General features: G+C 57.3%; 1 protein-coding gene across 1 annotated transcript; it reads right to left on the bottom strand.

Annotated features, from left to right (window-relative positions):
• Window positions 1–304: 304 nt before the first annotated feature.
• Window positions 305–22,770, bottom strand: MMP15 (matrix metallopeptidase 15). Its single transcript, XM_033129091.1, has 10 exons — window positions 21,858–22,770; window positions 11,239–11,387; window positions 10,487–10,615; window positions 8,890–9,197; window positions 8,415–8,576; window positions 7,346–7,599; window positions 6,828–6,966; window positions 6,035–6,185; window positions 5,781–5,896; window positions 305–4,654 (listed from the first exon to the last, which is right to left on the bottom strand). The coding sequence occupies exons 1-10, from the start codon at window positions 22,149–22,151 to the stop codon at window positions 4,188–4,190; spliced, it is 2,169 nt and encodes a 722-aa protein (XP_032984982.1). The 5' UTR covers window positions 22,152–22,770; the 3' UTR covers window positions 305–4,187.
• Between the last annotated feature and the right edge of the window lie 4,270 nt (window positions 22,771–27,040).

Here is a 27,040-nt window from a genome sequence, read left to right as displayed (position 1 = left end):
TGGACAGGATGAAGTGTACAGAGAAGGGTTTTCCAGTGGGAGGGCAAAGGCCTAGAGACAAGCAAAGTATAGAGGACGTGTGGGACAGGGCGACAAGCCTGGCAGGGACCTCTGCCAGAGTTTTGTGGGTCATGAGGTCACTTGAGCAGTGGGCTGAGGGTGGCACTGCTGTGTCCTCTGAGTGCCTTGAGGCCTGGAATCCCCAGAATTTTCTGGGACAGCCAAGAGGTGGCTGACCCCAACCCATTGTATGGTTTCACGGGTTGGGAGGCAAAGCCTGGCAGCCTGGGGCCCCAGAGGCAGGACTGGAAGACGTGGAGGGTGAGGAAGCCTGCTCCTCTCGGACCTACACGGAGGAGTCCACAGAGTCTGGGCGGCGGTGGATGAACAGGAAGCCAGCCATTCCTCCCCGTGAGCTGGAGGAGAATGGCTTCTGTGTGAGCCACAACAAAAAGGCTTTTCTGCCAAGTCAGAGGGGGAGGAAGCGGCCAGCTTGGCCCCTGCCCCAGCCTGAAAGGAGGCTCTGTTGGTGGCCCTGGGGTCTTCGATGCTAGAATGAGCGGGGAGGGAAGGCCTGCATGGGCAGGGCTCCTCATTTCTGTCTCAATTCTGCAGCAACACCAGGGTGGGGTGGGGCTGAGCTTCTGTGCAAGTCAGTCCGCCTGGGTTCTAATCCTGGCACGGCCATGTCCTCGCTGTGTGACCTTGGCAAAGTCACCTCACTTCTCTAAGCCCGTTTTCTCATGAGTAAAATCTAAGTGGGGGAGCACGCAAGTCGACTGCGGTTGCGCTCGCACGCGGACCAAAGTGCTGGCCAGGTCCTATCACCAGCACTTTACAGCCACCCGTCCTCTATTCATCTTCCCAGCAGCCTGGGAGGTAGGTCCTGTTACCCACTCCATTGAGGTTTAAGTTCTGGCAGCAGCAGGGCTGAACCCCAGGATGTTTCAGACTCTGAAACTCTGAGCTGTGCAAATGCAGAGGAAAAAAATGCTGGAAGGAAACACAAGCTGTCAACAGTGACTGGGGGATTCAGGTGACTTATATTCTTCTTCCTTTTGTTTATCTGTAATATCTGAATTGTCTTACTTGGGAATTAGCAAATATAAAGGAACAAACAATGCTGAGGGAATGGAGCTGCCAGAGTCCCAAGCTGAGGTTAGGATACAGCCATAATAAACAAAAAAACAATGTAAAGATGCAGGCTGCTGTTTAATAGCCGGGAGGAGGGGTGCTCCAGCTGGGGCCCCAGGGCTCTCTGGGGGTGGGGGCAGGCTGAGGTACTCCACCCATCCTCCCCACATACCGCCTTCTCACATCTGGTCCCAGAGGGAGAAAGGGGCTCCTGAGATGGGCGGATCCTTCAGCCCCTGGGTTTCTTTGAGATTTTACCAGAGATATTGGGGGTGGAAGGCTCCTCAGGCAGTTTCCTGAGGAGTGGACGCCTTTGCCAGGTCTCTCCTCTGGCCTGGGCTCTGACGAAGGGCTCAAGGAGAAAGGCCTTTCATCCTCTCCTTTCTCGTCCCTGTATCCCCACACCGCCTCCACCTGCTTGGTGACCTCTGGGCTTCTGGGTGACTCTAAGGCTTCAGGCTTCAGGCAGACCTGGGTGGAGCCCTGTGGCTTCTGCCGTAGGAAGGCTGACAAGATGACGTCTGCCCTGGACCCCCATGCCGCCCACCAAGGCCCCTGAGTGTGGGGGTTGCTCACAGGCCATTTCCTAGCTGAGCCTGAGAGGCCTTTGGGGCTTCCCAGAGCCAGCATTTCCTACTCTCCTCAGCCAGTTTTCAATACAAAGAGAGGAAAGGGTGGGATCAAGGGGGGCAAAGGAGGGGGTATGCAGCTGTGGGGGAGGGTGGGGCCTGGAACAGGTTTGAAGGACCCTGCTGAGGCATTGTGGAGCCTGAACTGCTCCATGCTTGGGGGTGGGGGAGAGCCCAATACAGCTGATCATTGCATTCCTGGGGTGCAGGCCAGAACCCAATAGGTTTGGCCCCGAGGATGGATGTGAGGTTCAAGGCTCACCCAGACCTGGAGGAAAGCAGTATTTGTCTCCTGCTCTCCTGGGCATCATCTGCACCCTGCTCAGGGTGAGATTGTCTGCTGCTTCAAAGATGAGAAGGCAGACCTTGGGTGTCCCCTCACCCTCTGAGCAGAGCATGTGGTGAGGGGAACTTTTGGAATCCACCATTGGCACCATTTCCCATCTTCTTCCTATCCAAACTGGGTCGTCAGTCTGCCCAGAACCCAGTCTGGATAGGTGGAGGGCCGAGTGGCCTGGCCTGTTTTCCCACTCCTCCTAGACATGCAGGAAATGCGGGAAGCTGAGTTGTCCTTTCTAACCACGAATGAATGGCAAGCGCCTTCCCCATTCCTTCCCTGTCCCACCCCAGTGGGGCCATTTCCAGTGCCCTATCTGGCCCTCCTCAGGTCTATTGAGGGCAGCCACCTGTCACTCTTACCCCAGCTCCTCCCCTTCCACGACCACTAGGAAGGAGCCCCCGCAAAACTGGGAATGAGGTCTCTTTGGTGTGGGGGCAAGTTCCCTAATCCCAGCATGGACTCCACCCTGTCACCTGCAGCCCCTCCAACTGTAAGCTCTGGCGTGGGGCCACTTACAAAGGAGGTCACACTCGCCGGCCGTACAATTTAATCAGTGCAGATTATTTACAGAAAGAAACATATGGGGGTAGACATGGACCCCCCTCTACCCCTTGGCTGACTCTCCTGTTCTGAGGACGAAGGGGGAGGAAGCTGCTGGACCTGCAGTCGGGGACCAGCCCATGAGAAGCCCCTCCCTCCGAGGGCCTCCTGCTTCTGGGTGGCAGCCCCGCTTGCTCAGAGCTGCGGGAAGCAGCGGGGACAGAGCCGGCTGTACAGTACCATTTCGCACAGCAGTCTCCCTCTGCTTGCTTTGGGAAAGAAGAGAGTGGAGGAAGCGTCTCTGCCCTCAGGGCTGAGCCCAGGAGGAGGGGAGTCTCCAGGCTATAGTGCGCTCCTTGCGGGAGCCCACAGCCCTCCCACAGTCTGCGTGGGGGACAAGCGACTGACCTCTCCCACCAATGCCCTGGGAGACAGGGAGCTGGAGGGGAGGAAGCCCCCAAGCCTGGTATGGGGAGGGCTGTGGATACCCACACAGGTGGGCATACTCTGTGGACATCTGCCACCTCAGCCTGGGCACCTATCAGCCCCCTGTCTCCCAGAGAGAGCCAGGACACTGGCAGCTGGAGACTGAGGATGGTGGTGTGGGTGAGACAGGGTGGGAGGAGGCCCCGAGAAGGAGCCCAGGTGGGTCACAGCTCAGGAGAGGAGGAGAAAGTAGACAGGGAGGGGCTTGGAGGCCCAGCCTGGGAGGCGAGGCTCCTGGGGTACAGGGGCCTTGGCAGACCTCTTTTGGTCCTTGATAAGGTGGCCCAGAACCCCTTCTCCAGAGAGAAAAGGAGGTGTGGGCTCAAGGGGTACGCAGCAGCTGGGAGCTTCTGGCCCCTTGGCTGGCCCGGGGCAGGGTAGGGTGGGGTTCTTAGGCACAAGGGGCCCGGGCTACTGGGGTTGTCAGAGGTGGGCTGGGAGGGACCGAAACGCAACAGAAACTCACAGCCAGTGGTCACCTTCCCCTCTGTCCCCTCCCGCCTGGGACTAGCCCTGGGTGAAAGCACTTCCTAAGGCAGAGAGAGACTCAGGTGGGTAAAGACCAGTTAGGCCCCACCAGTCTCCAAAGCCAACCAGTCTCCTGGGGCTCAGGCTGAGGAGGGCCCAGGGTGGGAAGAACCTGGACAGCTCGACAGCACGTCAACCGCTCTCCCACCTGGGCCTTCTGACCCTCCACTAGGCTGGCTGTTGCCAAGCCAGAGGTGGGTGGGGGCCTAATTCCCGGTGTGGAGCAAAACTCCATTAAGAAAGGTCGAGCCCCCTACCCTGAGGGACTGCCCCTGGTCAGGAAAAGTAGAAACAAATGCTCAGTTAGTGTGCAAAAAAAAAAAAAAAAAAAAGATACCTGGGTATAAATAAACAATGGGGGCAGGGCTGGCAGGGATGTTGGAGGGCCTGGAGGGCCCCCCCAGGGGCTGAGGGAGCCACCAAAGGCCTCTGCTGGGCGCCCCAGGAGCCACCGTCTCAGAACCACTGGCACCACCGGCACCGCCAGCCTGGCCCCTTAGCACCGTGAGGAGCAAGAGGGGCCGTGGGGGTCAGACCCACTCCTGCAGGGAGCGCTTGCAGTAGAGGAGCATGCGCGGAGCACCCTTGCGCTGCAGCTGCACCAGCGCGTAGGTGAGGCCCAGGATGAACAGGAGCAGCAGCAGCGGGGGCACCAGCACCATGACCATATTCACCGTCCGTGTCACTTCCTCCATCTGCACCACCACGCGGCTGCCCCCATCCACGTCCGGCCCCTCCTCAGAGTCCCCCTCCCCAGCACCTGGGCCAGCCTCATGGCCCTCATCACCCTCCTGGCTGTCGCCGCCTGCCCCAGGCTCTGCACCGCCGTCAGGGTTGAAGGGCGGACGGGCCACATCAGGCCACCGGGGTCCCAGCTCCACGTGCTCTTGGCAGCCCATGAAGTCCCGCAGGATGGACTTGGGGTAGCCAGGCTCCATACGCATGCGCTCGTTGTCGAACTTCCAGTACTTGGTGCCTTTGTAGAAGTAGGTGTAGGCTGCAGGGGCAAGCAGGCCAGAGTGGTGTCAGGCCAGCCAGAGACACTTGCAGGAGACCAGGATATGCTGTAAGGGCCCTGGCTCTAAAACACCCTCCTTCTCACTTGCTTCCCTGAGCAATTTTAAATCTGCCGCTTCCCAGGTTACAGGAGACAGACCCGGCTCAGAGAGGGGCAGGGTTTGTGTCAAGCGCACCACTAGCGTCCTGTGCTTCCTAGCCAGGCTAACACTGACTGGGGCAGCACATGGCGGAAGGGTCCTAAGCTTGCTGGATCGGGGGCTGTAGTCAGGGACCCTGCTGTCCTGTTCCAGGACTGGCTTCACCCCACATGAGAAAGGCCAGTGACTACTCAAGGCCACACAGCCAGCCTGCAGTGGGCCTGGAGTGCACCTGATAAGCCTCGGCTCAGCTCTCTGGCCTTGAGAACTCAGCCCCAGGAAGGGCCAGGTTTGAATCATGGGGGAGTCTCTGCTCTGCTGAACACAGTGAGATCAGAGCAGCTGTAGAGTTATGCCGTCACACACAGAAGCCATGTGACCTGCCCGAGCACTGGCAAAAGCCTTGAGCCTAAAAACCTGGAATCTCAGAACCAGGGCTATGGTTTTTCTTAAACTCACTAGAGACCCTGCTGGAGAAATAGAAGCCACAGAGCCCTGTCATTTGGTTATAATGACAGAGATTAGGCTTCCCTTCCAGGAGGGTCAGCGGGTACCCCGGAAGGACTCTCACTCTATCGCCCTGGGCCAAGCTCAGACTCAAGCCTCCCTGTGGGCTGTGCAGAGGCAGCTGGACTCTGCGAGGAGCAGGGCAGTTCCAAGCATCAGCTCTGGACACAGGCAGGCCTGCGTAGGACTCCTGACTCCACAACTTCCTCATTGTAGGATTTGGGGCCCTTTACTCAGCGACATGTGTTAGTGTGGCTGTCTGTAAAAAGGGGATGGTGACAATGCAGGGAGGACCAGGGGAGTCATGCTCCAGAAGCTCCTAGCAGCCCAGGGACTGACACAGCTGTGTCCCCCATATATGCCATTACAATGTCTGGTGACCTCGGGCAAGCCCTGTCCCCTGTGTGTGGAGGAGGGGCATGGTGGGTACTGGGCAGACTGGGGGTGCTGGCCTGGTACCTGCATCATTGCTCAAGAAGGCCCCTTTGGGAGAGACGGGGATCCCTTGCCAGATACTGATGGGCTTGGGGTAGCCAGGATCTCCACGTTGCGTCTCCTCATTGAAGCGCCAGTACCTGTGACCAAAAGCACCAGGCTGTGGGCCTGCTTGGGCCTGGAGTCCATTCCCCACTGGCAGTGAGTTCTCTCTGGGTAGGTCTGAAGGTAGAGGGGCCTGGTTGGGGCCTTTTCCCTTTAGGAGACAGGGTGCTCACCTGTCCTCTTGGAAGAAGAAGGTGTGCCCTGTGGGCTCCCACCAGATGGCCGTGTCGATGCGGTCGTAGGGGATGCCCAGGCCATAGCTGGCCAGCGGCTGTGGGTAGCCAGGCTCTAGATTCGCTTCTCGGAAGAGCCAGTAGCGGTCACCTGCAGGAGGAGCGGGAGGTGGGTGAGGACAGGCCTGGGGCTGAGGGGACTGGGCAGGGAGGGGGCACGGGGACTGCTATTCTGGGCCCACAAATCCATTCACATCCACTGCCACACACACACACACACACACACACACACACACACACACAATCACACGTACACAAACTCACATAGGACAGGCCCTGACACCCACATGGCCACAACAACACACAATGCCGCTCACCTTTGCGTCACACCCATTCTGCACACACGGACACCTGTGACGTGCTCCTTTACACACACACGTCAGATGCTCACACCTGTACACCCACCATAGTCACACTACACATGGGCCTGCATTCCTATGTGAACATCTGCCCTCCATACCTGCTTCTTGTAGAAAAAGGAAATCGGGGAGCCCTGCCTGGCCTCTGGCTCTAGGGGCTGCATCCCTAGGGCACACCAGTCCATGGCCCAGGGCTCCCCACTTTTGGACATGGGCCCAGCCCTGTCCTTGGGGAGCTCCCCGTGGGGGCTCTGGCCCTGGGGGTGCTGCCCTGATCCATGTAATACAGCTCTTTTGATCTCCTCCTCAGGCCCAGGTGGGTCACAGGTCGCGGCAGGAAGGCTGCCCAGCTCCTCCCACCTGCCCCAGCTTACCTTTGAAAAAGACAAAACGCCCATCTTGGCGCTCGTAGGCAGCACTGATGTCACTGGGCAGACCACGCCAGAAGTGCCCGATGGGCATGGGGTAGTTGTCCAGGACTCGGTTGTGCCGGACCCGCCAGAACCAGCGGCCCTGGGGAGGGTGTGGGTGTCAGTGGGCAGGGCATCCATGCTGCCTGGGCTTGGGGGAGGCCCCTCCCGGAACCACCCTTCCTGGGTCAGGGAATGTCCAGGGGAGGCCACTGAGGTCCTGAGGGCAGCACCAGGGCCAGAGCCCTGGGTGGAGGGGTGGGTGGCTGGGGTGGACCCCTGGGCTTGCTCTGTGACCCCGGGCAAATCCCTCGGGCTGGTTTCTTTTTGGACTAACATCTGATGGCTTCCCAGGGGCTGCTCAGTGAGGGAGGGATGGGGGTGCCGAGTAGCCAGGTGGGGCAAGGCTCTGGGGTGGGACAGGGTGCTCTCCTGCTCTGAGCCTGGGCCGAGGCTGAGGGAGGCAGGGGCAGGGGCCAGACCTTGAACACGAACATTTCCCCGCGCAGCATGGCCACCGTGTCAAAGTCCCCGTCGCAGATGTTGGGGCCATACTGGTCAGGCCGCTCCGTGGCTCGGGGCTGGACAGGGGGGCCTGGCTTTGGGGGCCAGTCCGGCTTCCCACCTGGGGGTGGGGGCTGGGGAGGTCTGGGGGGCCGATGGTCTGGCCGGCCTGGCCGCCGGGGTGTCACAGTGGGGAGGGGCCGGGTGGGCTGTGGCTGACCGTCTGGGGTGCCTGTAGAGCCAGGAGGGAACAGGAAGTGAGGGGGCAGCCCTAGAAGCCGCCCAGGACTCCAGGTTCTCCTACTCGGAGCCCTAGAACCCCAGGGCCCCCAGCCTGGAGAGACACGTGCCCCAGGTGACCGGCCCCGTCTGTCCACAGTAGACTCCTCCCCTCCCCGTCCTTCCCCACGTCAACCTCAGGAGGACCCCATCCTCTTCTGTACAGTCCCCTCCTTGACTGTAGCCCCACACTGGGCTTGGGTCACTGAGCTTCTGCCTCCACTACCCTTCAGGTACCCACCAAACTAGCCCTCAGGAGACCTCCCCACTGGAGGCTTTCTCGGGTAAGGCCTGGTGTGTGGGGGTGGGTGTCACCTGCCTCAAAGCCACTGGGAAGTGGTAAAACAACACTCAGCAGAGATCCCAGGACAGACTCAGGCTGGGAGTGGTAGTGGGAGGAATAGGGTCCTGGAAACCCAGAGGCACCTCAGTCTAATAGGAATATCATTGAGTGAGGAGGAAAGGGGGGTCAGTGAGGGGCCCTGGGGCCACTTGTGTCCCCTAGAAGTCCAAGCCTGGAGCCACTGTGAGAGCTCTGCGTGTGAGACTTGGGTGAGAGCTAGGCCCTGGAGTCAGTTGGCTAGTCCTGAGTTTGATTTCTAGCACCTTCATTTACTCACTGAGTGACTGGACAAGTTACTAATCCTCTCTGGGCCTCAGTTTCCTCATCTACAAAATGGGGACAGCAGTTGTACCTATGCCTCGTAGGGCTGGGAGTTGAGAGCAGGCATGCAGAGCCCACTGGCCACACCCCGGCTGCCCGCTCACCATAGAGCTGCTGGATGCCCCGGAGGTCGTCCTCAGGCAGCTGGAAGTTGTCGGTGTCCATCCACTGGTAGAACGGTGCCATGATGGCGCTGGGGTTGTTGGAGTGCTCCAGTCCCAGTGCGTGGCCCAGTTCGTGCACTGCTACCAGGAAGAGGTTGTTCCCTGCAGTGGGGGCAAGCAGCATGGTCAGCTCTGGCCTGGCACAGGACCTGGCCACCCCAGACTGTAGGCAGAGGCTGCGGAGGGCCTGCCCTTGTTTCACTCTTAGAAGAGGCTGAGATGCTCCAACTTCTAGATCTCCAACTTCCCCATCTGAGAAATGGGTCCAATGATCCCTTCCCTTCTCTACCAGCCCTTGACTACAGCCTGAGACCAAGTATCAATGCTCAGAGAACCTCGCAGGGGAAGCTCTCCCCTCCCAACCCTGCAGCTCCTGTTCTGCCCCCCTGCCCTCACACTGGCCAGCTGAGCTCACCATCTAGGTCAGTGCTGGAGAAGGTCCAGGGTTCATCTGCGTCGAAATGGGTGTCCCCGCCCAGACCAGGGCCAGGGAAATAGGCGTGGGCCAGAAAGCCACCAGTGCCATCAAAGGGTGAGCTGTCGCCATGGAAACCAGAGGCAAAGAGTACCATGATGTCTGCCTCCTTCTGTCGCCGCAGCCTGATGTCCTCGTAGGGCACCTCCTGGAAGACCAGGGGCGTGGCCTGCTCCCACACGTGGAAGGCCCTGCGAACTGCCTCCAGCGAGTGGTACCAGCCCAGCTTCTCCGTGTAGTTCTGGATGCTGCAGGGAGGTGTGGGGAGACATGGGAGTGAACCCAGAGCCTGGGGCTACTGTCCACTGCTGGCACCCACGGGGTTGGAGGCTGAGGCACACGGTTCCAAGGTCTGAGCTGGTTAAGGGACAATGCCCAGTATCAACTATTAGTTCACTTCGATGTGAATTTGAAAAAGAACTAACATGTCAAATCCAGGAGTTCATTAGGATATCCCCAAATAAGGTTGCACTGTGCCAAATAAGCTTATTTTAAGTAAGGAAACATTAAGTAAATAAAAGTACATAGCTGAGAGAAAGACCTACAAAGCAGGTGCAAATGGCTGAGGTTTGGGGAACACAGGCCATACACGAGTTCTGAATGTTGGGCTCCAGGGTCAGGCTGACCTGAGTTCAAGGCCCGGCTCTGACATTATCTGTGCAACCTTGGGCAAGTGAGTTAGTCTCTCTGAATTTCAGTTTCTTCATCGTTCAATGGGAAAAGGAGGGTAGTGCTTTCGTCATAGGGTCCCTGTGAGGATTAAATGAATTAACTCATGTAGAACACGTGCTACTGAGCCTGCATGTGGTAAAGTGTGAGGAGCCTGTTACTACCCGTGTCAATCAGACTAAGCATCTGTGTGCTAGACAGATGTCCAGTAAAGCTGGTTGGACCATGAATTCCCTCTGGGGGCCTGCGGTCTAAGAGGCCGTGGGAGCTGCTCTTCCTCGAGAGATGGAACTCTGGTGGGGCCATGGCTGGACTGGGACAGGAAGAGGAGCCCTTGGGGACCACCACGTACTGGAGGCTCAGAGGAGTTTCTTGCCCAAAGGCTCAGCAGAAAGGAGGAGGGAGCCTGAATCAGGGTTTCTGTAGGTGATGTGCTGCCTGCCCACGTGACAGATCCTGGAATTTAGGCCCCCCTGCCCTCCTCAACCCTTCAGGTGTCTGAAGCCCTGTGCCCTGCACTGTGGGGGCCCCTAGTTCATGCTGGTGTAGGAGTCCATCTGGGCTAGTGAGCCAGCCTGGGCTGCTGGTGGGTGCGGGGAGGGAGGGAAGGAGGCGAGAGCGGAAGCAGCTCCAAGGTCCTGACCTGCTCTGGAGGGAGACTGCATGGGGTGTGTGGCCCTTATCATGTGGGATTGGGAGCGGGAGCCGGGTTCAGACTGTCCATGCCGGGCACCCTGGTGGGCGGGGAGGGTGTCTGCTGGGAAAGGAAGCCCTCCAGACAAGCCCACTGGGAAGGAAGCCTGAGGCCTCAGCCCAGATGGGGAGATGCCCTGGGAAGGATGCCACCCTGGGCCGCTACGGTCCCTACCTGAAGGTCAGGTGGGGGTTGTTCCACTTCCTGCCGGTGAGAGCATAACGTTTCCGCCGCCGCCGCAGATTGGCTTTTACACGCACCCCGAACTGGTCTGGCACCCCACAGCGGGGCCGTTTCATCCACCTAGGTCATGGGCGTGGAGGGGTGAGCCCAGAGCTTCCTAGAGGCAGCCCCCCTTCTTCCACCCCCCTGCCTCTGGCCTTCAGCTGGCTCTTATATGGGTGTGGTGGGCGGTGGGAGACTAGCTAAGCTTCTATTTCCTCATCAGGAAAATGGGCACAGCGATCTTGTACTGGAGGACGGGGTGCCCAGCAGGGGCTCCACAAAGGTGAGCCCCTTCGCACCAGTGTCACCCAGGAAGGGGACAGTCCTTCCTGAGGCCTCCTGTCCTTGCTCATCAAGGAGGTGGCTTTGGGCCACATTCCCTTTGTCAGAGCAAGGCCTAGCTGGCTGTCCCATCCAGGGCCTGTGTGTCGTGTCTGCCCATCCCCATGCCTGTGGCAGACATTGCTAATCCTGTCTATGCTCCTCGTGGCCAAGCCAGGATGTGGCCTCAGGAGCTTTCTCAACACAAGGCTGCAGGCAACCACGCCCAATCAGAGCTAGCACGGAGGACCAAACCAGCTGCCATCTCTTATCTAGGCCACTCTTGGCTGGAGACCTCACATGCCGAGGAGTCATCAGAGCAGGCCAGAAGGAGGGCAGGTGCCCGGGGGGTCTGGGATGGGCCCAGCAGAGGGACTCACGCCTTGGTCTCTTCGTCGAGCACACCGGTGACAGGGATCCCGTAGAAGCGCTGCATCTCCGCGAGGGCCGAGGCCAGGATCTGGGCGGAGCGCATGGTGGACATGTAGCGACTGGGTTGGGGCAGGTAGCCGTAGAGCCGCAGCCAGTTCTGCAAATGAGAGGCCATGACCCGCTCAGTGGGTCCTGGCATGGCTGGCTCCCAACATGTACAGCCTGCATCCGACCACTGCCTGCCACCTCCGCCATGGTCACTACCACCTCCCTGCTTCCACCTCCTGTGGTCTGCTCCCACACAAGAGCAAGAGCAAAAGGCCTTCTCAAGTCAGGTCTGGTCTCCAAAGACTTCTCATCTCAGAGGAAAAGCCAATTTTTCAGGAGCTACCAGGCCCTCACTACCAGACTCCACCCGAGCTGTTAAGACCCCACTCCTCCCATCCACCGAGCCAGGCACTCTCCTGCCTCAGGACCTTTGCACATGCTGAGTGCTGTCTCCCAGATATCTGCATGGCCCATTTTTTTCAGGTCTCTACTTCAACCTTACCTTACTGGAGGGGTGTCCTCTGACAACACTATGTAAAAAAGACCCTGACGTGCCAAACCCTGCAGCCCCTCTCCTCCTTCCCTGTACTTGTCACCTTCTGACACACCATATATTTCACTTAGGTATTTATCTCCCCCATTAGGTTTGTCTCCCCCATTAAGATGGAAGGAGGCGATCCCCAATGAGCCACAATGAGTTCTAATAAGAAAGAGGACTCCATCCTGCCCACTTCATGCCCCCAAGGCCATGAGAACATGATGACCACTGTGAGAGGCGGGTGGCACCGAGGCCAGGGACTGCTGTGGGCCTTGGCCACATGGAAGTGTATCCTCTGCATCTTTCCCGGCCCACCCTGGGTCTCTGGGGCCCCCAGATTGAAGGGATCTGAAGGCCTGCTCTCTGAGAGGCCCTGGAAGGGGAGGGCTGCACATCAAGGACCCACAAGCAGGCTGGTGGCCCGACATAATGGTTGCTCTGGGCGAAAAGCCACGTGTCAGCTGGCCAGGGCCACACCCATAGCTGTCTGCCACCAGTGTCACAGCCAGCTCCTCAGGTACTTGCTCTCTCAATGCCACCCGTCAGCCCAGCCCTGGCATCCAGCCAGGACCCCGTGTGGAGGGGCTGTCACATTCCCTGGCTCAGCAGCACCCACACTGCCATTGGAGGGAGCGGCTGCTGAGCCAAAGAGGAACTGCCAGAGAAACTTCCAGAGCCTCAAGTGTCGTAGCCACAGAACCAGGAGGCAGAGACACAACCATGGCGCTGGTGACAGACAGGGGGTGGGGACATATCCCAGCCCATCTTCTGAGACTCTGTGCCTCCCTGTGCCTCAGTCCGTCAGCAGTGAAAGGGGGTTATAGTAGGACCGGCCTCATCTCAGGGGTTTCTGTGAGGATTAAATGGGGACGTGCACACTAGTGCTTGGCATTGTGCTGGGCACGGGAAAGTGTTCGATAAATGTACCATTAATGACAGCGGCAGGGGGACGACCTGGTTGTCCCTCGAGCGGCAGCCTTTGCCTCTACCTACAGGGTTGAAGGTTCTAGGCTCCAGCAGGCCTGAGCCCAGTGTAGCCTCAGGTGAGGGACGGCAGTTGGGACAGGCAGAGGAGCCCGAGGCCCTCCCTGCCAGCCCCCGTCTGCCCTCTGGCCTAGGGCTCCTTCCCTGGGTTCCACCAGACGTTTGCACTGTTGTGGGCACCCTCCCCACTCTTCCCCAGCACAGGAGACCTTCCTAAGGCTCCTGTGTGTACGTAAGGGGGACGCCCACAGTCCTTAACGGATATGGTTTTCCTGAAGAAGCTTGGAAAGATCTAGAAGGCGAGGCCAGGATGCTCTAGCAGTGAAAGGGATCCAGCCGGAGGTGGGGGAAGAGGTGGGGCTGCCTGCTGCTGGCAGATGAGGGCACCTCTACATCACCTATTTGCATAAGGTAAAAATATCTCAGGGAGCGCAATCACAGGCCACCAAGGGACTGATTAGCAGTGTCTGCAGAGTGACAGGAGGAGGGCAGGGAGGAGGGCAGGGAGGCACAGTCTGCGGCCCTGGGGAGAGGAAGGGAGGGAGCCTGGCCTGTCTGCAAGGGAAGGCTCCAGAACCCAGTGGAGGGCAGTTCAGGGGCTGATGGGAAGGTCTCCAGGGTGCCTGTGGACCCTCCTTCACACAGATGAGCACCTTTGAGTCTCAGGGAAGTCAAGAGCTTTCATCTTGGTAGCAGCCAAGCCTTGAACAGTCTCCTGGTGAGAAATGCCTTGTGGCCATTGCCACAGTGAGAAGCCGAAGCTGAGGACCAGTGGTATGGGGGTGGGGGGCGGGCGGTAAGCATAAAAAGCTTTGGCCCAGAGCAGCCAAACCTCCAGCTGACAAGGCGAAGACGCTGACAAAGCCTGCCTGGCTGCCAACACGCACTCGGGCTGACCACCAAGTGCCAACCAGTCTATGCCACCAGGATAGCACTGTGGGCTTTTCCTTTCCTCAGTGCCCAGGAGGAAGTTTCTAGCACCTTACTGCTGTGCTAAGTGTGACAAGGCCAGGGAGTGAGGACCTGGAAGGAAAAGACAGCGTGGGACAGGGGTGCACAGGTGCATAGCAAGGGCTGCTGCCTCCAGGTGAGAAGGGGCTGCTTGTACCCTAAGCTCCGGCTTCTCAGGGTATTCTGCTGCCGTGGGAAAAAAGTGGGGAGTGATTTCCAAGGTCATGACTGACGTCTTGGTCTCAAAGTAGGGGAGGGGCTGTGTTCAAGCTCTTGCTGCTCTTCCTGTACCTTACACAAAAGGACAGGGCCTCCTTTTCCTCCTTATCACCTAGTCTCACAGGCAGAGTGAGTCAAGCAGGTGAAGCTTTGTTTCTCAGCTGGGGAAACTGAGACTTGGGGAGGTCAGTGAGCAGCAGAAGAAAGGACCGCCTCTACAAGGGTCACCATCCCATGGGAGGCAGGGAAGGTCCTGAAGAGAGGTCTGGGCCCATGAGGGCCCTTCCTATCTGCAGCCCCATTTCTTTCTTGAGCTCCAGACCCCGCCCCATAAGTATTGATACATGCTTCAGGGGAGGGGCTGGCCCCAGACAAGGAGACCTGGGGCCATGAGGAGGCTGAGGGGGGATTCCTGGCCTCCTGCCCCTAGAAGAGGCCATCAATGCAGCAGCCAAGAGAACTGCCATGGGCCAGGCCATCACTCATCACCCCATTCAATGCTCCTGAGTACCCCATACACATTATATAGACTGCAGGTTCAGAGAGGGCGAGTGGCCCACCCAGGGTCACACAGCTGAGCTGGCTAGAACTAGTGCCCATAAACAGTACTATTGGACCACGCTGTTTGTGAAGTAGCATCAGCTCCTCTTGGCCTGAGGTGGGGACAATGGGCTCTGGCCTTCTCAGGAACAGTGCCCAGCACAGGACTGGGAGACGGCGTCTAATCCTGCCCACACTCACGTCTCCGACTGGGTCTGGGCACGGGGCCACATCAGCAGGGCTGCCCCCCAGGACTGCTGAGACAATGCCAACGCAGGCCCGCAGGGAGGGTGTGTCTGAGAAGGAGCTTCCAGATCAATACTGTGCATTAAGCAGCGGTGGGGGCAGGGGGGTGAGTGCTGCCGTGGCCACCACAGCCAGCTCCTCCAGGGCTCAGAGCAGTGGAGCCCCGCCCACCGGCCTTATCAGACCTCGTGCACTAAGGACAATCTCTGCTAGGCTCTGCTCTGCCTGTCACCCACTGCTCTCTGTACAGTCCAAGCAGACGCTGGCAGGGCTGCCCAGACAGACACAAAGGGCATCTTGTCAGGCTCGCCAGCAACGGACAGACCTTTCAGGATGCTGTCAGGATCTCACCATGCCTATCTCCCCACCCGGTATCGCGGTCTGAGGGCTACTGGGAGCAGGCCGAGGCCATGCTGGGCACAGGGTTGGTGCTGAACGGAGGATGAGCCTGGAAGAGCAGGGCATGGACCTCAGGCCCGTTATGCCCACCTCTGTTCAGGGGTTCTGAATCAGGAGCCCATTCACTAGCCAGTTGACCCCGACCGAGCCTAGACTCTTCCAGTCTCAGGCTGGAAGGGACCACAAGGCCATCAAGTCAAGCTACCCCAAGGAAGCGTCTTGGACCACAACTGGGCCAGGGACCCATCCAGCCTGCACCCCTGCAGAGACCGAGCACTCACTGCCACTAAGGTACCCCATTCTGTCTTTGGGAGCCATGACTGTCAGGTCTTCCTCAGGCTGAGCCCCAGGGACATCTGCCCCTCGGTCCTGACTGCTTGTCCACAGAGCAGGCCTTTGAGGAATGGACGAGGACAGACTTTTCCGAGCCTCTGACCCCTTCTCTGCAAAATGGGGTCAAATTGTTCACTTCCCAACTGCCTCACAGGGATGAGAGCACAGATGACATAACTAGCCCCAAGACGAGTGAAGAAAGGGGGCATCAAGCCAGGGCACCCTGTCTGTGGTGGATCATGTACGACCTTTAGAGGCAGCACTAACCTCATTCTAGAAGAACTGCCCTCCACAATGGGAACCGTAGCAGGTGGGGTAAGGGGCTTTGGGTGGCAGAGAGAGCGGGCAGGGTGGGGGAGGTGCAGCCAAGGAAGCAGGAAGGAGGTAGACATCCTGAGTTTCTGCCACTTCTTTACCCTGTGGCCTCCCAGCTTGCCCTGCACTGGAGGAAGATGGGTCCTTTCGCTAGTGGGCAGGCAGGGACGGGGTGGAAAGAGCCGTTTGCCGGGAGTTTCGGGGTGGCTGGGGGCCAGACCTGGGGCTTCACCTGGAAATCCCCCTGTAGGGGTTGTCTCCCACATGTGGTGGTCCACAGGGCAGAGTCTGGGTGGCTGGACAGGTTGCGGGGAAGGCTTCAGGCTCACCCAGCCCTCCCCTCACCTCCTTCCCACTTGGCTCAGGCCCAGCAGGCTCCTGCCTGGCAGCACTTCCACGGGATGGCATTCTGGGCTCTGACCTGCAACCTTTAACCCAGTACAGGGGCTGGGAGGTCAGGCTTCAAACCAGACTGACTGGGTTCAAACCCCAGCTCTGCCACCCCCTGGATAGGGAATTGGGCGTAATTCCTCTCACCTCATATGGGGTAATGAGAGCACCTGCCCTGAGAATCAGTACCAGGATTAAATGTGAACATGCTTACAAAATAGCCTTAGATAATGCCCAGGATAGAACCAAACATGTTGAAGGTGCTCAAAAATAGCACCTGGTCCTACTGGGCCATGTGAGGGCCACTGCACGGCATTCAGCATCTTACACATAAACACACTGAATGACCCCTATAATTCCATCCCGTAGACGCTATTACTATTCTCATATTGTAAAAAGGGAAACTGAGGCTGATGGATTCGACGACTTGCCCAACAGCCAATGCCATTTGCTTCTCACTGTCACTGTTTTGCCACTATCTTGCAAGTGCTTCCTACATACCAGGTGCTATGCTCACAAGAGCTGGACATGAAACTGGGCTCTCATCCCCCCAGGGTGGCAGTCACTCCTGAGAGGACAGCACGGTGCCCAGGGCGGCCGGCCGGCCTGGAGAGCTGATCCAGACCCTGGCCTCTAGGCGCCATAGCTCCGGCAGCTCAACCAGCAGATGGCAGTGGGATATAGGGCATCGCCAAGCGCTGGCTCATGGCGGGAACCAGGTCCTCATCTGTCTGTCCAGATACTGGAGGTTGGTACTCGCTCGTTTCCTGCTGTGCCCACGCAGGGCATGGGATCTGGCGCAAGGCATCCCTCCTGTCTCTCTCTCTGATCCAGGCCCAACTCACACACCTCTGCTGCTCTTGCCTAGGGCTGCCAACCCTGTGCCTCCTCCCCCAAAGGGCCCAGGCATCCCTGGAACCAGTGTCCTCCTGGGAAGTGGCCGGCCTCCTGTGAGCCCTAACTCGGGGCTTGTCTGGCCAGAGTGTGCCCATTGAGTGTGGACGGCCTGGAGCGTTCAGCCACCTTCAGGGTCCCAGGTCCTCACATTCATCTGTAGCGTCCTCCCAGGCCCCTCTTGGTGATGGAGAAGGATCCAAGCAGAGAGCCCCTGATCCTTCTCTGCTTCTGCTGACTCAGAACACACATCTCCACACCTGAGGCAGAGCTGGCCGTGGGCCTTGGCCCGTGCCTGAGTGTGAGCCGCATAAAGCTTGGGACCATATTGAAGAGGCCAGCTACCTCAGTCCATTTGGGCTGCTACAACAAAAATACCGTAAGCTGGGTAGCTTATAACAACAGACATTTATTTCTCACAGTTCTGTAAGCTGAAAGTCCAGGATCAGGCTCAGGTCCTGGCAAAGGCCCTCTTCCTGGTTGCAAACTGCCGGCTGCTCAGTGGTGGAAGGGGCCTGGGCGCTTTCTCAGGCAGCTTTTATAAGAGCACTAATCTCGTGCTTGAGGCCTCTGTACTCGGGACCTAACCACCTCCCAAAGGCCCCGCCTCCTAATTCCATCACCACCTTGGGAGTTAGGTTTCAACATATGAATTTTGGGGCAACACACACATTCCATCTTACAGCAACAACTCTAATGTGAGCTGGGGAGCAGAGGTGCCTCACAGAGACCACCACAGCTGGCCTCGGGTAGAAGTCAAACTCGCAGCTGGGCAGAGGTGAAAATGGCAGGGAACATCTGGATTAGCCGCAAAAGGGGCATGAAGGGGGTGGCCAGGACCAAGCACCTGGCAGCGTTGCCCTTCGGAGTTGCCATCAGAGAACATGGGCAGTGGGTGCTGGGGTTCAGAGGAAGGCTTATTTGCGGGGGTGGGGGCGTCTGGGTGTGTTACTGTGTTGTTTCCTCTCCACGTCCTTGGCGTGGGGCAAAGGAAGGTGTTTGTGTCCAAAGGTCATAATGGCAGGTGGCACCGATGCACTCAGCGCAGGAGCACACACTGGGCCATTCTCTCCAAGGAGGCTGCCGACTGATGGAGCCCCAGGGCAGCCCAAGCACAGGGACCTGGCAAAGGGCTGAGCATGAGGGCCACGGCCCAATCGGATCCCGGGTTCCTGGCTGTGTGTGGGGACAGAGCCAGGAGTGCAGTTTCCAGGCTCTCGGCCGCACGTGGAAAAGTGCTGGCTCAGGTAGTAAATGGCCATCAACTGTGACTGGATGGCCATCGGCTGTGGCTAGTTGGCCATCAGCTATAACCAGTGAGCCATTGGCTACTAATATAATATAGTATAATATAATATAATAAACTAATATAATAATATAATAAACTAATAATATAATATAATAAACTAATATAATATAACTGCCGTGGCTACGCTAGCAGTAAATGGGGGCTAGCAAGAAGATGGTGGCTGAGCTAGCAAGAGCGGATTGCAGTTAGCAAGTGGGGTCAGTTGGCAGAGAGAAGTGGACGGCTGGTTGTGGATAGAGTGGCTCCTGCTTCCTGTGTCTCCAACCCAGCCACCAGCGAGAATATAGTGGTATGACTCCCCTAACTATGGCTCCGTGGGTGTTCCTTTTTGGCCTCACCATATCCTGCATACTTATGTGGGGAGTGGGAGCTGAGATCCCACACGACACCCTGCATGACACTGTGTCAATCAGCTTAGTTCTCTGGGGTTTTGAGATAGATGGTGGAGGGGTGGTTTGTTAGTAGTAAGAGGACAACAGACTAAAAAGCAGGGATGGGTAGGAGAAAGAGGGAAGATTCCGCTTCTGTCGGCTCCCAATGACAGGCTCTCACAGTTTCCTCAAGGGTGAGGATGGGGCATGTCGTTTCTTCCATACTCGTATTTAAGAAAGGGTATTAAGAAGAATGCAGGTACGGGGCCCCCAGGGGCCAGCATGGGAGTGCCAGCAGAGACTGGAGCATAGGAAGCCTGGGGTTATGGCTCACCAGTCATATCTGAAGGTCAAAATCAGAATTCAAGCTGATCCCCATCCCTCTCTTTGCTTCTCTTGCTCAGCTGCCAGGCAGGGGCAAGGAAGGTGTGGAAGTCTGTTCAAGGAAGGTGAGTGTGTCCATGTTTTAGTGGCAGTTGCATCACACCTGTGAACTCAAAGCCTGAGTCACCTGTACAGGGCATGCTGAGGGCCTGAGGTTATGTCTGGGGAGGACGGGGTGGTGGGAAGAGACCTCGGCTTCTCTGGTGAAAACCAAAGGCACTTAGGCAGGTGAGGTGCTGGAGCCAGCAAGAGCAGGACAGAGGTCTGAATGGGGTCCTGGACTCTCAGGCCAGGGAGGCCTCAGTCAGCTGAGGCCTTCAGCTGTGCAGGGGGACGAGGCTCTAGCCCTGAACAGCTGGAGACTGGGACCTGACATCCAAGGGAGGGCGTGCGACAGGGCAGAGTAGCTCAGCGGTGGCTTCCCCCAGGAAGACACCCTTTTCCAGGCTGGGGCCTGGCAGGTTGTCCGTGTCTGCTGGCTCCTAGCACATGCCAGACTCCCTGATGCCTTAGTCCAGTCAAATTGCTGTGGTTTCTGCCCTGGGAGGGATGAGGGGCTTTGGCTTAGTTACCAAGATGCTCTGAGAAGGTCCCAGCTATGCCCTGATCTGAAGTCTGGAGCTGTGGGGATTCTGGGAGGCTCTGGACACAGGATGCAGGCCAGGCCCAGGAGTCTCTGAGGCTTGTCCATGGAGAGTGTGGACCTGAGGACAGTTGTCTCACAGCCTCCTGGCAAATGCACTGGCTGCTGAAGCCATTCAGTTCTTTGGGCCTAGATCTTGCTAGATTTGATGGGACTCCAAGGAATAGCCTGTACCCCAAAGCCAATTCTAGGAGCTGGGACAAACCATCTGTCTCTAGCCCTTCATCTACCTTGGCTCCCAACATTCAAGGGTCCCCATAACCTTTCAGAGTCTCTTCCAGCAACAGCCAAACCCAAGTTTCCCCCCAGGAAAGAGGCTGCAGGTCACTTACAGAATCTCTGACCAGTGCCACCAAAGGTTTAGGGCCATGGTCTGCAGCCCCAGTGCAGACCCTGGGCTATGGGTACTCTCTCAGCTGGGAGAAGAGGGGGTGATGGAGGAACAGAAGCAAAGCAAAGAGAGAATGAAGACCCTCAGACCAAAGGTCTCAGTGCCCCAGCTCCTGGCCATCTAGGATGCATGGCCACCAAATTCCAGCTTGGTCCATAATTACTTCCTGTGTGGAGATGCCCTTCCTAAATAGATTATAAACTGCTCAAGGGTGGGTTTGTGACTTGCAATTCTTTGGTACTCTACTCCAGAGAGTGGCAGGTGGGCCCAAACACTCTTCACCCAGTACTGGGATCACAGGCTGAAGGGCAATCCCCACCAGCAGGAGTCCCCTGCTTGCCTGTCAGTATGAATGAGGGAGAGGCAGCTGGACCGGGCATGGGCTGGGCAACCACCCCACCTCCTGCCAGGACCTGGCTCCCTGCAGCTCTTCTTGGCCTGGCCAGGGAGGGAGGGTAGAGCAGGTGGGGAACTGGCTAAGAGGTGTAACTTGAGCCGGGAGGAATTCCCTGCCCTTCCTCCAAGCTTTTATTAAAGTAGGGCGGGGAAGGGCAGGCTTCCATCGGAAAAATCTCCCAGGCAGTAGGGGGAGGTGGGGAACCCGCGGGGGGCTGGGAGGGAGCACCAGCCCCGCTGCAAATAGAAACGGCACTCAGGCCGGCAGCCGGAGGCTCCAGGCCGTTCCAAGGGCACTAAGGCCTGAGCCTACCCCGAGAACGCAGAGGCGGGTCTCCCCACCACTAGCCACTCTCCTCTCCTATCAGTCCGGCGCAGGGAGCGGGGGTTTTAGAAGTCGGTTAAGAGTGGGCGCCGCTTTTGCTCTGGGGCAACGGAGCTGGTGCCCTCACTGTCCCTGCTAGGGAGGAAGGCGCTGGGCTACCCCATGAAGCCGGGGGCACTGGCTGGACCCAGCTCTGCGCCAGTAAGCCGCGCCCGATCACCGGCGGGACCGATCCAGAAAGGCGGCCCCGTAAAGACGTCAGGCGGGCTCCGGGTTAAAAGATGCGTGGAGTCTGCACCGGGCCTCAGATAGGGAGCTCTGTTGGGAGGAAGCGCCGGGGTGACTGGGTCTCTCTCTCTTAGACTCTACCTGGCCGTGGCGCGGCTTCCGTGCAAGAGCCCAAGAAAGTCGCCAAAGCGCCCCTGCGACCCGAGTGGAGGTTCGCACCCCTTCTCCCCATCCCGGCCCGCCGCGCGCGGCTCAGTGTCGCCCTGACCAGAGGCTACCTAAGGCGGAAGCACCGCCTGCTCGGCCCGTGGTACCTCCAGGCTAGCCCACTCCCCACTCGCAAAGAACGTCATCGCGCCCGCTTGGCTCTCGAGGAATCGGCCTCCCCGGAGAGAGTGCAGGAGGAGAGCAAGGGCTGGGGGCGGTAGAAGCGGCTCCCAAACGCTGGCTGGGGCGGATCAGTGCCCAGGACAGGGCTGGAAAGGTGGAGAGAGGGCGCGAGCTACGCCCTCCAGGGTTTGGGAAGAGGTGCGCTGCAGAGAGCAAGCTGGGGAGAGGGACAGCTTGCCTGGCCCCTTTCTTCTGCTCCCCTCCCCTGGGACAGGTGGCTCTTCTCCGCGCCCAGTACCTCCTGGGCTCAGGCTGCGGGCGTGGCTCCTACCCCACCAACCCCCCCCGAAGTCCCCCCAACCCAAGGCAAAGGGACAGGGCTGGGGTCCTTACCTCGGCATTGACTTCTGCGTCCTCCGCCGCTGCGTCGCGGCCCAGACAGCCCAGAAGCACCAGCAGCAGCGGCAGCAGTCGCGGTCGTGCCGCCTTCTCCCGGTCACCAAGTAGGCTGCTTGCCCAGACCCGCCGTCCGAGCGCGCTCCGGTCTCTGCCCATGCTCTCGGCGCCCAGCCGGGCCCCGAGCGCTGCACGCGGGGCTCGCCCACTCGTCGGCGCCGGGTCCCCACACGCGGCTCGGAAACTTGCGACGCTCCCTGGCTCCCCGCCCGGCGGGCGCGCGGCAGACATCCCGGTCCCGGTCCCCGGAGCCGCTTAGGTACCCTCGGCAAATTCCCACGCTCGAGAAGAAGCGGGCAGGGCAGGTCCGGGCACACGGAGCCGGCCCACTTGGGAGAGGGCAACCGCCGGGTCCCGCAGCCTGGGCACCCGGGGCCCGGTTCCCGAGAGCAAGCGCAACTCCTGAGCCTTTGTTTGGCTCAGCGCTCCGGCCGCCCGGTCCCGCGGCGCCCCCTGCGCGCCCAGCTCCCTCTGTCCATGCCCAGGGCCGGGCGCTACCCAGAGCGCGCGCCTCCCGCCCGGGGACTCTGCTCGCCCCGCGCCCCAGCGGGCCGGGGTCCCCGCGCAGTCCCGGGAGGAGGCGCAGGGAGCCGGTCGGAGCGAGCGAGCGAGCCAGGGAACCGGCGCCCGACGTCCCCGGCGAGTTCGGCGCAGCTCCCGGCGCTCCCAGCCCTCCTCCCCGCGCCGCTGCCGCCGCCGCTCTTAAAGGGCCAGTGCTCTCTGGGCGCGCGGCCCCGGCGGGGGCTGGGGGCGGTACCTTAGCCAGAGGCTTCTGGTAGCAGGTGCGGACGGTGGAGCCAGGCAGGCAGCCCTTTTACTCTTTCCAGACAGCGGCAATCCTCCCCAGCCCGTCTCCGTCACTCCCAACCTTGCTTTTGAAGAGCGGGGGTTGATCCCCAAAGCGACCCCCCACAGAGGGAGTGAGGAAGAATGAAGACTCCTCTTTCTCCCACCTGGTGGGGTGGATGGGGATATTGAGGCAGCACTGTGCAACCAGGAGGGCTGGGGGAGGAAGGACCCATATGTCCTGTTTTAGGCTTAAACAAACAAAAAAGATAAAAACCTAGAGATTTATTATTTTCTCAAAAGCTTCAGGGTGTCTTTGGCACTTCAGTGACTTTCTTCAGTTGTAAAGTGAGGGGTTCGTACCTTGGGTGCCCCGTGAGGTGAGTCCTGCATTGCCCTTTACCTGCGGCATGGGGGTGGGCAAGTTACTTACCTTTCCTGAGACTCTATGACCTTATCTGGAGCGAGGGACAAAGTTAAGATAAGGGTTAAGTGTGCTTTTGGTTCCTGGCCTAGCACACATTAGGTGCCTAAGTAGAGGACACTATTTGTGCAAGTAAAATGTGACAACGCTGCATGACAAGGCTCAGGGCAGGTGGGCAGAACTTCCCACCCCAGTGGAGCTTACACTGCCAGGTTTAATTCAATTCCAGGGTCAACTTGAGATCCCGTGGGTGTGGATACAGAAGGCTTGAGGTAGGGGGAGCTGAGGCCTAAGGTCCGCAGAGGCTGTGTCCAGACCAAAGGCAGCCCTGGCCCAACAGACTGGTGGCAGGGGCAGGGGCAGGAGGTGAGGGTGAAGGTGCTCAGGGAGGGTAGAAGGGCAGAGATCTCCCCTCTCCTCTGCCACCTCCCAGCTCTGGAAATGGGCAGAGATCTGGCAGGGCTTTAGAAATTGACCTGTTCAGTGACCTGCCAGGTGAGAAAAAAAAAAGCACCGTTAAAGAGGACAGATAGAAGTTAAAGCGGTGATGACAGATTTTATTCAAACAAAAACAACAGCAAGAAAAAACTATAGCAATAGGGAAAGAGAGACTCACTATAGAACTGGGCCTGATTCCCAATACAGCCACTAACAAGTGTGTGTGAGGGGGTGGGGGTCGGGGGGCACGGGTAGATGGAGAATGACTAAGAGGAGATATTGAGTCTGGGGGGATTCTGGCTGAAGTCAGGCCAGGGTGATCAGATACCACCTGAAAGGTAGTGGGGATGGGGCGTTTGATCAGATATCAAGGGTGGGGAATTCTCACTAACCTGATTTAGCAGGATTCTGGATAAACCTGGATTCTAGAAGGAAGTACATGAATGGGCCTTGCTGGGGAGAGGGTTCAGGGAAGCCAGACTAAAGTTTGGTCAAGCAACAACTCTTTCTTAGCCCCCATTCTTGTTCAGTGTAAGTCCATTTCTCATTTGGTTGCCTTTATTCATGTAGAACCAGCCTAACCATCTGGTGAGACTTGGTGACAGTTGATAACTGCTGTACTATACGACCCACAAGGCACTTAATGAGAGGAATACTTTGAAGATAAATGGAAAGTTGAAGATTAGAGGCTGAATCGATCTGTGTGCCCAACTTCATAGACCTTCAGGATCTACAAGAAGAAGTCCAGGAGCTGTTGTCCTTCCTGGTGCGGTCACCATGGCAGTGAGGCACACATTTCTTCATTCACCTCTCAAACCTTCCTGATATGGCAAAGATGTCAGGTAGATTGCTGGGGACAAAGGTGCAGCGCTTGCTTCCGACCACTGTGCAAGTGTCCCCCTTCTGCACCCAGGGTCACATGGAGGGCGATGCAGTTATGGAGAACAGCACACTGGATTTCTCATAGTCGGCGAGTCACCAATTCAAGGCCAGTGGTGAAGTTATCCAGGGAGAAGGTAAAGTGCTTCAGCAATGAGTCCTCCCTTATCCATGATTTCACTTTCTGTGGTGTCAGTTACCCGCAGTCAATTGTGGTCTGAAGATATTAAAGGGAAAATTCCAGAAATAAGCAATTCATATGTTTTACATTGTCATCGTTCTGAGTAGCATGAAGAAACCTCCTGCTGTCCTGCTCCGTCTTGCCCAGGACACGAAGCATCCCTTTGTGTAGCGTATTCACCATGTACATGCTACCCGGTAGCTTAGTAGATTCTTCTACTAGACTAGCTGAAGAAGGCATCCTCACGGGCCTTCCCAAGATAATTTCAAGATGGTCGCTTACCTGGAAATAGGGGTGAACATCTCAGAGTCATAAGAGCAACGGGCAGCCATGATGGTAAGTCCAATTCTGGCAGGTTAGCCAGTTCGGTCTTGAAGATGCTGTTGTATCTTTCTATTGCGACCGATGACTGAGGATGGTAAGGGCAGTGGAGACTTTGACTAATGTGTTGTCTTTCCGATTTTCTGTGTAATTTTCCCAAAGAAACATGATCCCCTGTCACTAGAGATGGTAGAGGGGATACCCCAGGTGGGGAAGATTTGTTCCGGGAAAACTTTGGCAACTGATGTTGCTGAGGCATTCGGCGGGGGGAAGCCTCTCGCCATTTAGAAAACGTGCGCATGAGAGTGAGGACATATTGGTAGTCTTGCCCTTTTGGTATTGGATAAACTCCATCTGCCAGTGAGGGGAGGGTCTGAGGGAAGCCACTTCCCTTCCTTGCCCACTTTTACAGTTTTTCCAGAGGTGTGTTTCTGGCATTTGAGGCAAGTGGCAAATGCTTGGTTCAAAAAAAGACCAAAAGGCCTAAACTACTGTTTGTCTGATATATCACACATTTTGTCCTTTCCATGTGGTGTAAACTGTACACAGTGACTCCAGAGAGAGACAAAGGAACTGCCAAGCCACCATCTTGGTGTTTCCAGAATCCATCTGAATGGCTTGGGCATCCAGTTCTTTCCCATCCGGTGGTTTCTGAATCTGAAGCTGTTATTTGGGCCATGTGGACAGATTTCTTTTGTGATTTCCCAGGAGTCATCCTAAATTAGTGCCCTCCCTCAAGGGAAGGTGAATAACCCCACCGGGGTCTAGGGCTTCCAAGCAGCATACAGGGGGCATAGTCCAAAGGCTTGGAAACACTTGGATTTCTTTGGAAGAGGCTGCTGATTTAGCATATTTATCAGCCCGTCTATTTCCTTGCATCTCATCTGGATTTTTTTGCGCTATGTACCTCAGTTTTAACTGTAGTGGTCTGCTGGGATAATAATAATACCTCTAGAAGTTCTGCTATTAGGGGTTCATTTTTGACTGGGGTACCAGCTGCTGTCATGAATCTTCTGTGTTTCTATAATGTACCCAAATCATGTATACCCTGAAGGCACAGCAGCCATCAACGTAAATGTTAACCTTAATTCCCTTTGCTTTAATGCAAGCCTGAGTAAGAGTAATTAACTCGGTTTCCTGGGCTGGTTTGACATTTGGCAGGGTTCGGTATTTTAGAAGTGTATGTTGCTCTGTAATGGCATATCCAGCCTGGAAGGCCCCATCCTCGTTCCGGAGGCATGAGCCATCGACATGAAAAGTGAGGTCAACTTGGGGGAGGGCGTTTTCTGACAAAGCCAGCCTAGGACAGGATAATGATCTCGTGTTAATGACAGTCCTGGTGTGTCCCATCAGTGAATAAAGGAAGGCAGGGTTAAGATTTTGATGGTGATATATGACGATGTGAGAGGGAGAGAGGAGTAAGATTTCACAGGAGGTAAGTCGAGATGCAGAAAAGTGCCGTGTGTTTTCATTAAGTGATAGGGTCTGCACAGCCTGAGAATATGGATGTCAAGCGGATGACCTAATGCTCAATCAGAGGTAGCGTGGACAAGTTTGGTGGCTGTAGCCATGGCTCACAGGGGGCTATGCCTTGGCAACTGGGTCCAAGGCCAAACTATAATATCTCAGAGGTCTTTGGTGTCCATTATGCTTCTAGGATAACATTCCGAGTGCATGACCCTTTCGTTCATGCTCAAAGAAAAAGGCAGTTAGTGAGTCATTGGAAAGTCCAAGGGGGGGAGGTGAGAGTCGAGAGACCATTGTTGGATGGGGGGGTTCCCAGACTACTGCGTCTGGGGATGCCTCCTGGATCATGGCATAGAGGCGAGGCAAACAGAGAAATTAGGTGTCCATGTCCTATCCCGCTAGACCTCAAAAACGTGTCAGTTATCGTTTTCTGTCAGGAAGAGAAAAATGTTGAATAGTAGAGGCTGTCTGTGAGGTAGCTCTACCTGCAGCTGAAATATCGTGACCCAGATATCAGACACACAGAGAGAACTGTTGAATTTTGTCTCTAGCCACCTTGTGGCCTTTTCTTGCTAATGCCTTAGGAAGGTATGCAGTGTCCAGAGGAGTTGTCATAATTGTCGG

Source organism: Rhinolophus ferrumequinum, chromosome 15, assembly GCF_004115265.2.
Source record: "Rhinolophus ferrumequinum isolate MPI-CBG mRhiFer1 chromosome 15, mRhiFer1_v1.p, whole genome shotgun sequence".
Taxonomy (NCBI): Eukaryota; Metazoa; Chordata; class Mammalia; order Chiroptera; family Rhinolophidae; genus Rhinolophus; species Rhinolophus ferrumequinum.
This window is presented reverse-complemented; position numbering and strand designations above follow the sequence as displayed.

What these genes read in the sequence shown, in the direction of transcription:
- MMP15 (XM_033129091.1), bottom strand. Translation starts at nt 22,151, where the DNA reads ATGTCTGCCGCGCGCCCGCCGGGCGGGGAGCCAGGGAGCGTCGCAAGT. An exon ending in GGGCATCCAGCAGCTCTATG is followed by an intron (nt 7,600 to 8,414) that starts GTGAGCGGGCAG and finishes CTGGCTCTACAG; the next exon opens with GCACCCCAGACGGTCAGCCA. An exon ending in TTCTTCTTCCAAGAGGACAG is followed by an intron (nt 5,897 to 6,034) that starts GTGAGCACCCTG and finishes TTTTGGTCACAG; the next exon opens with GTACTGGCGCTTCAATGAGG.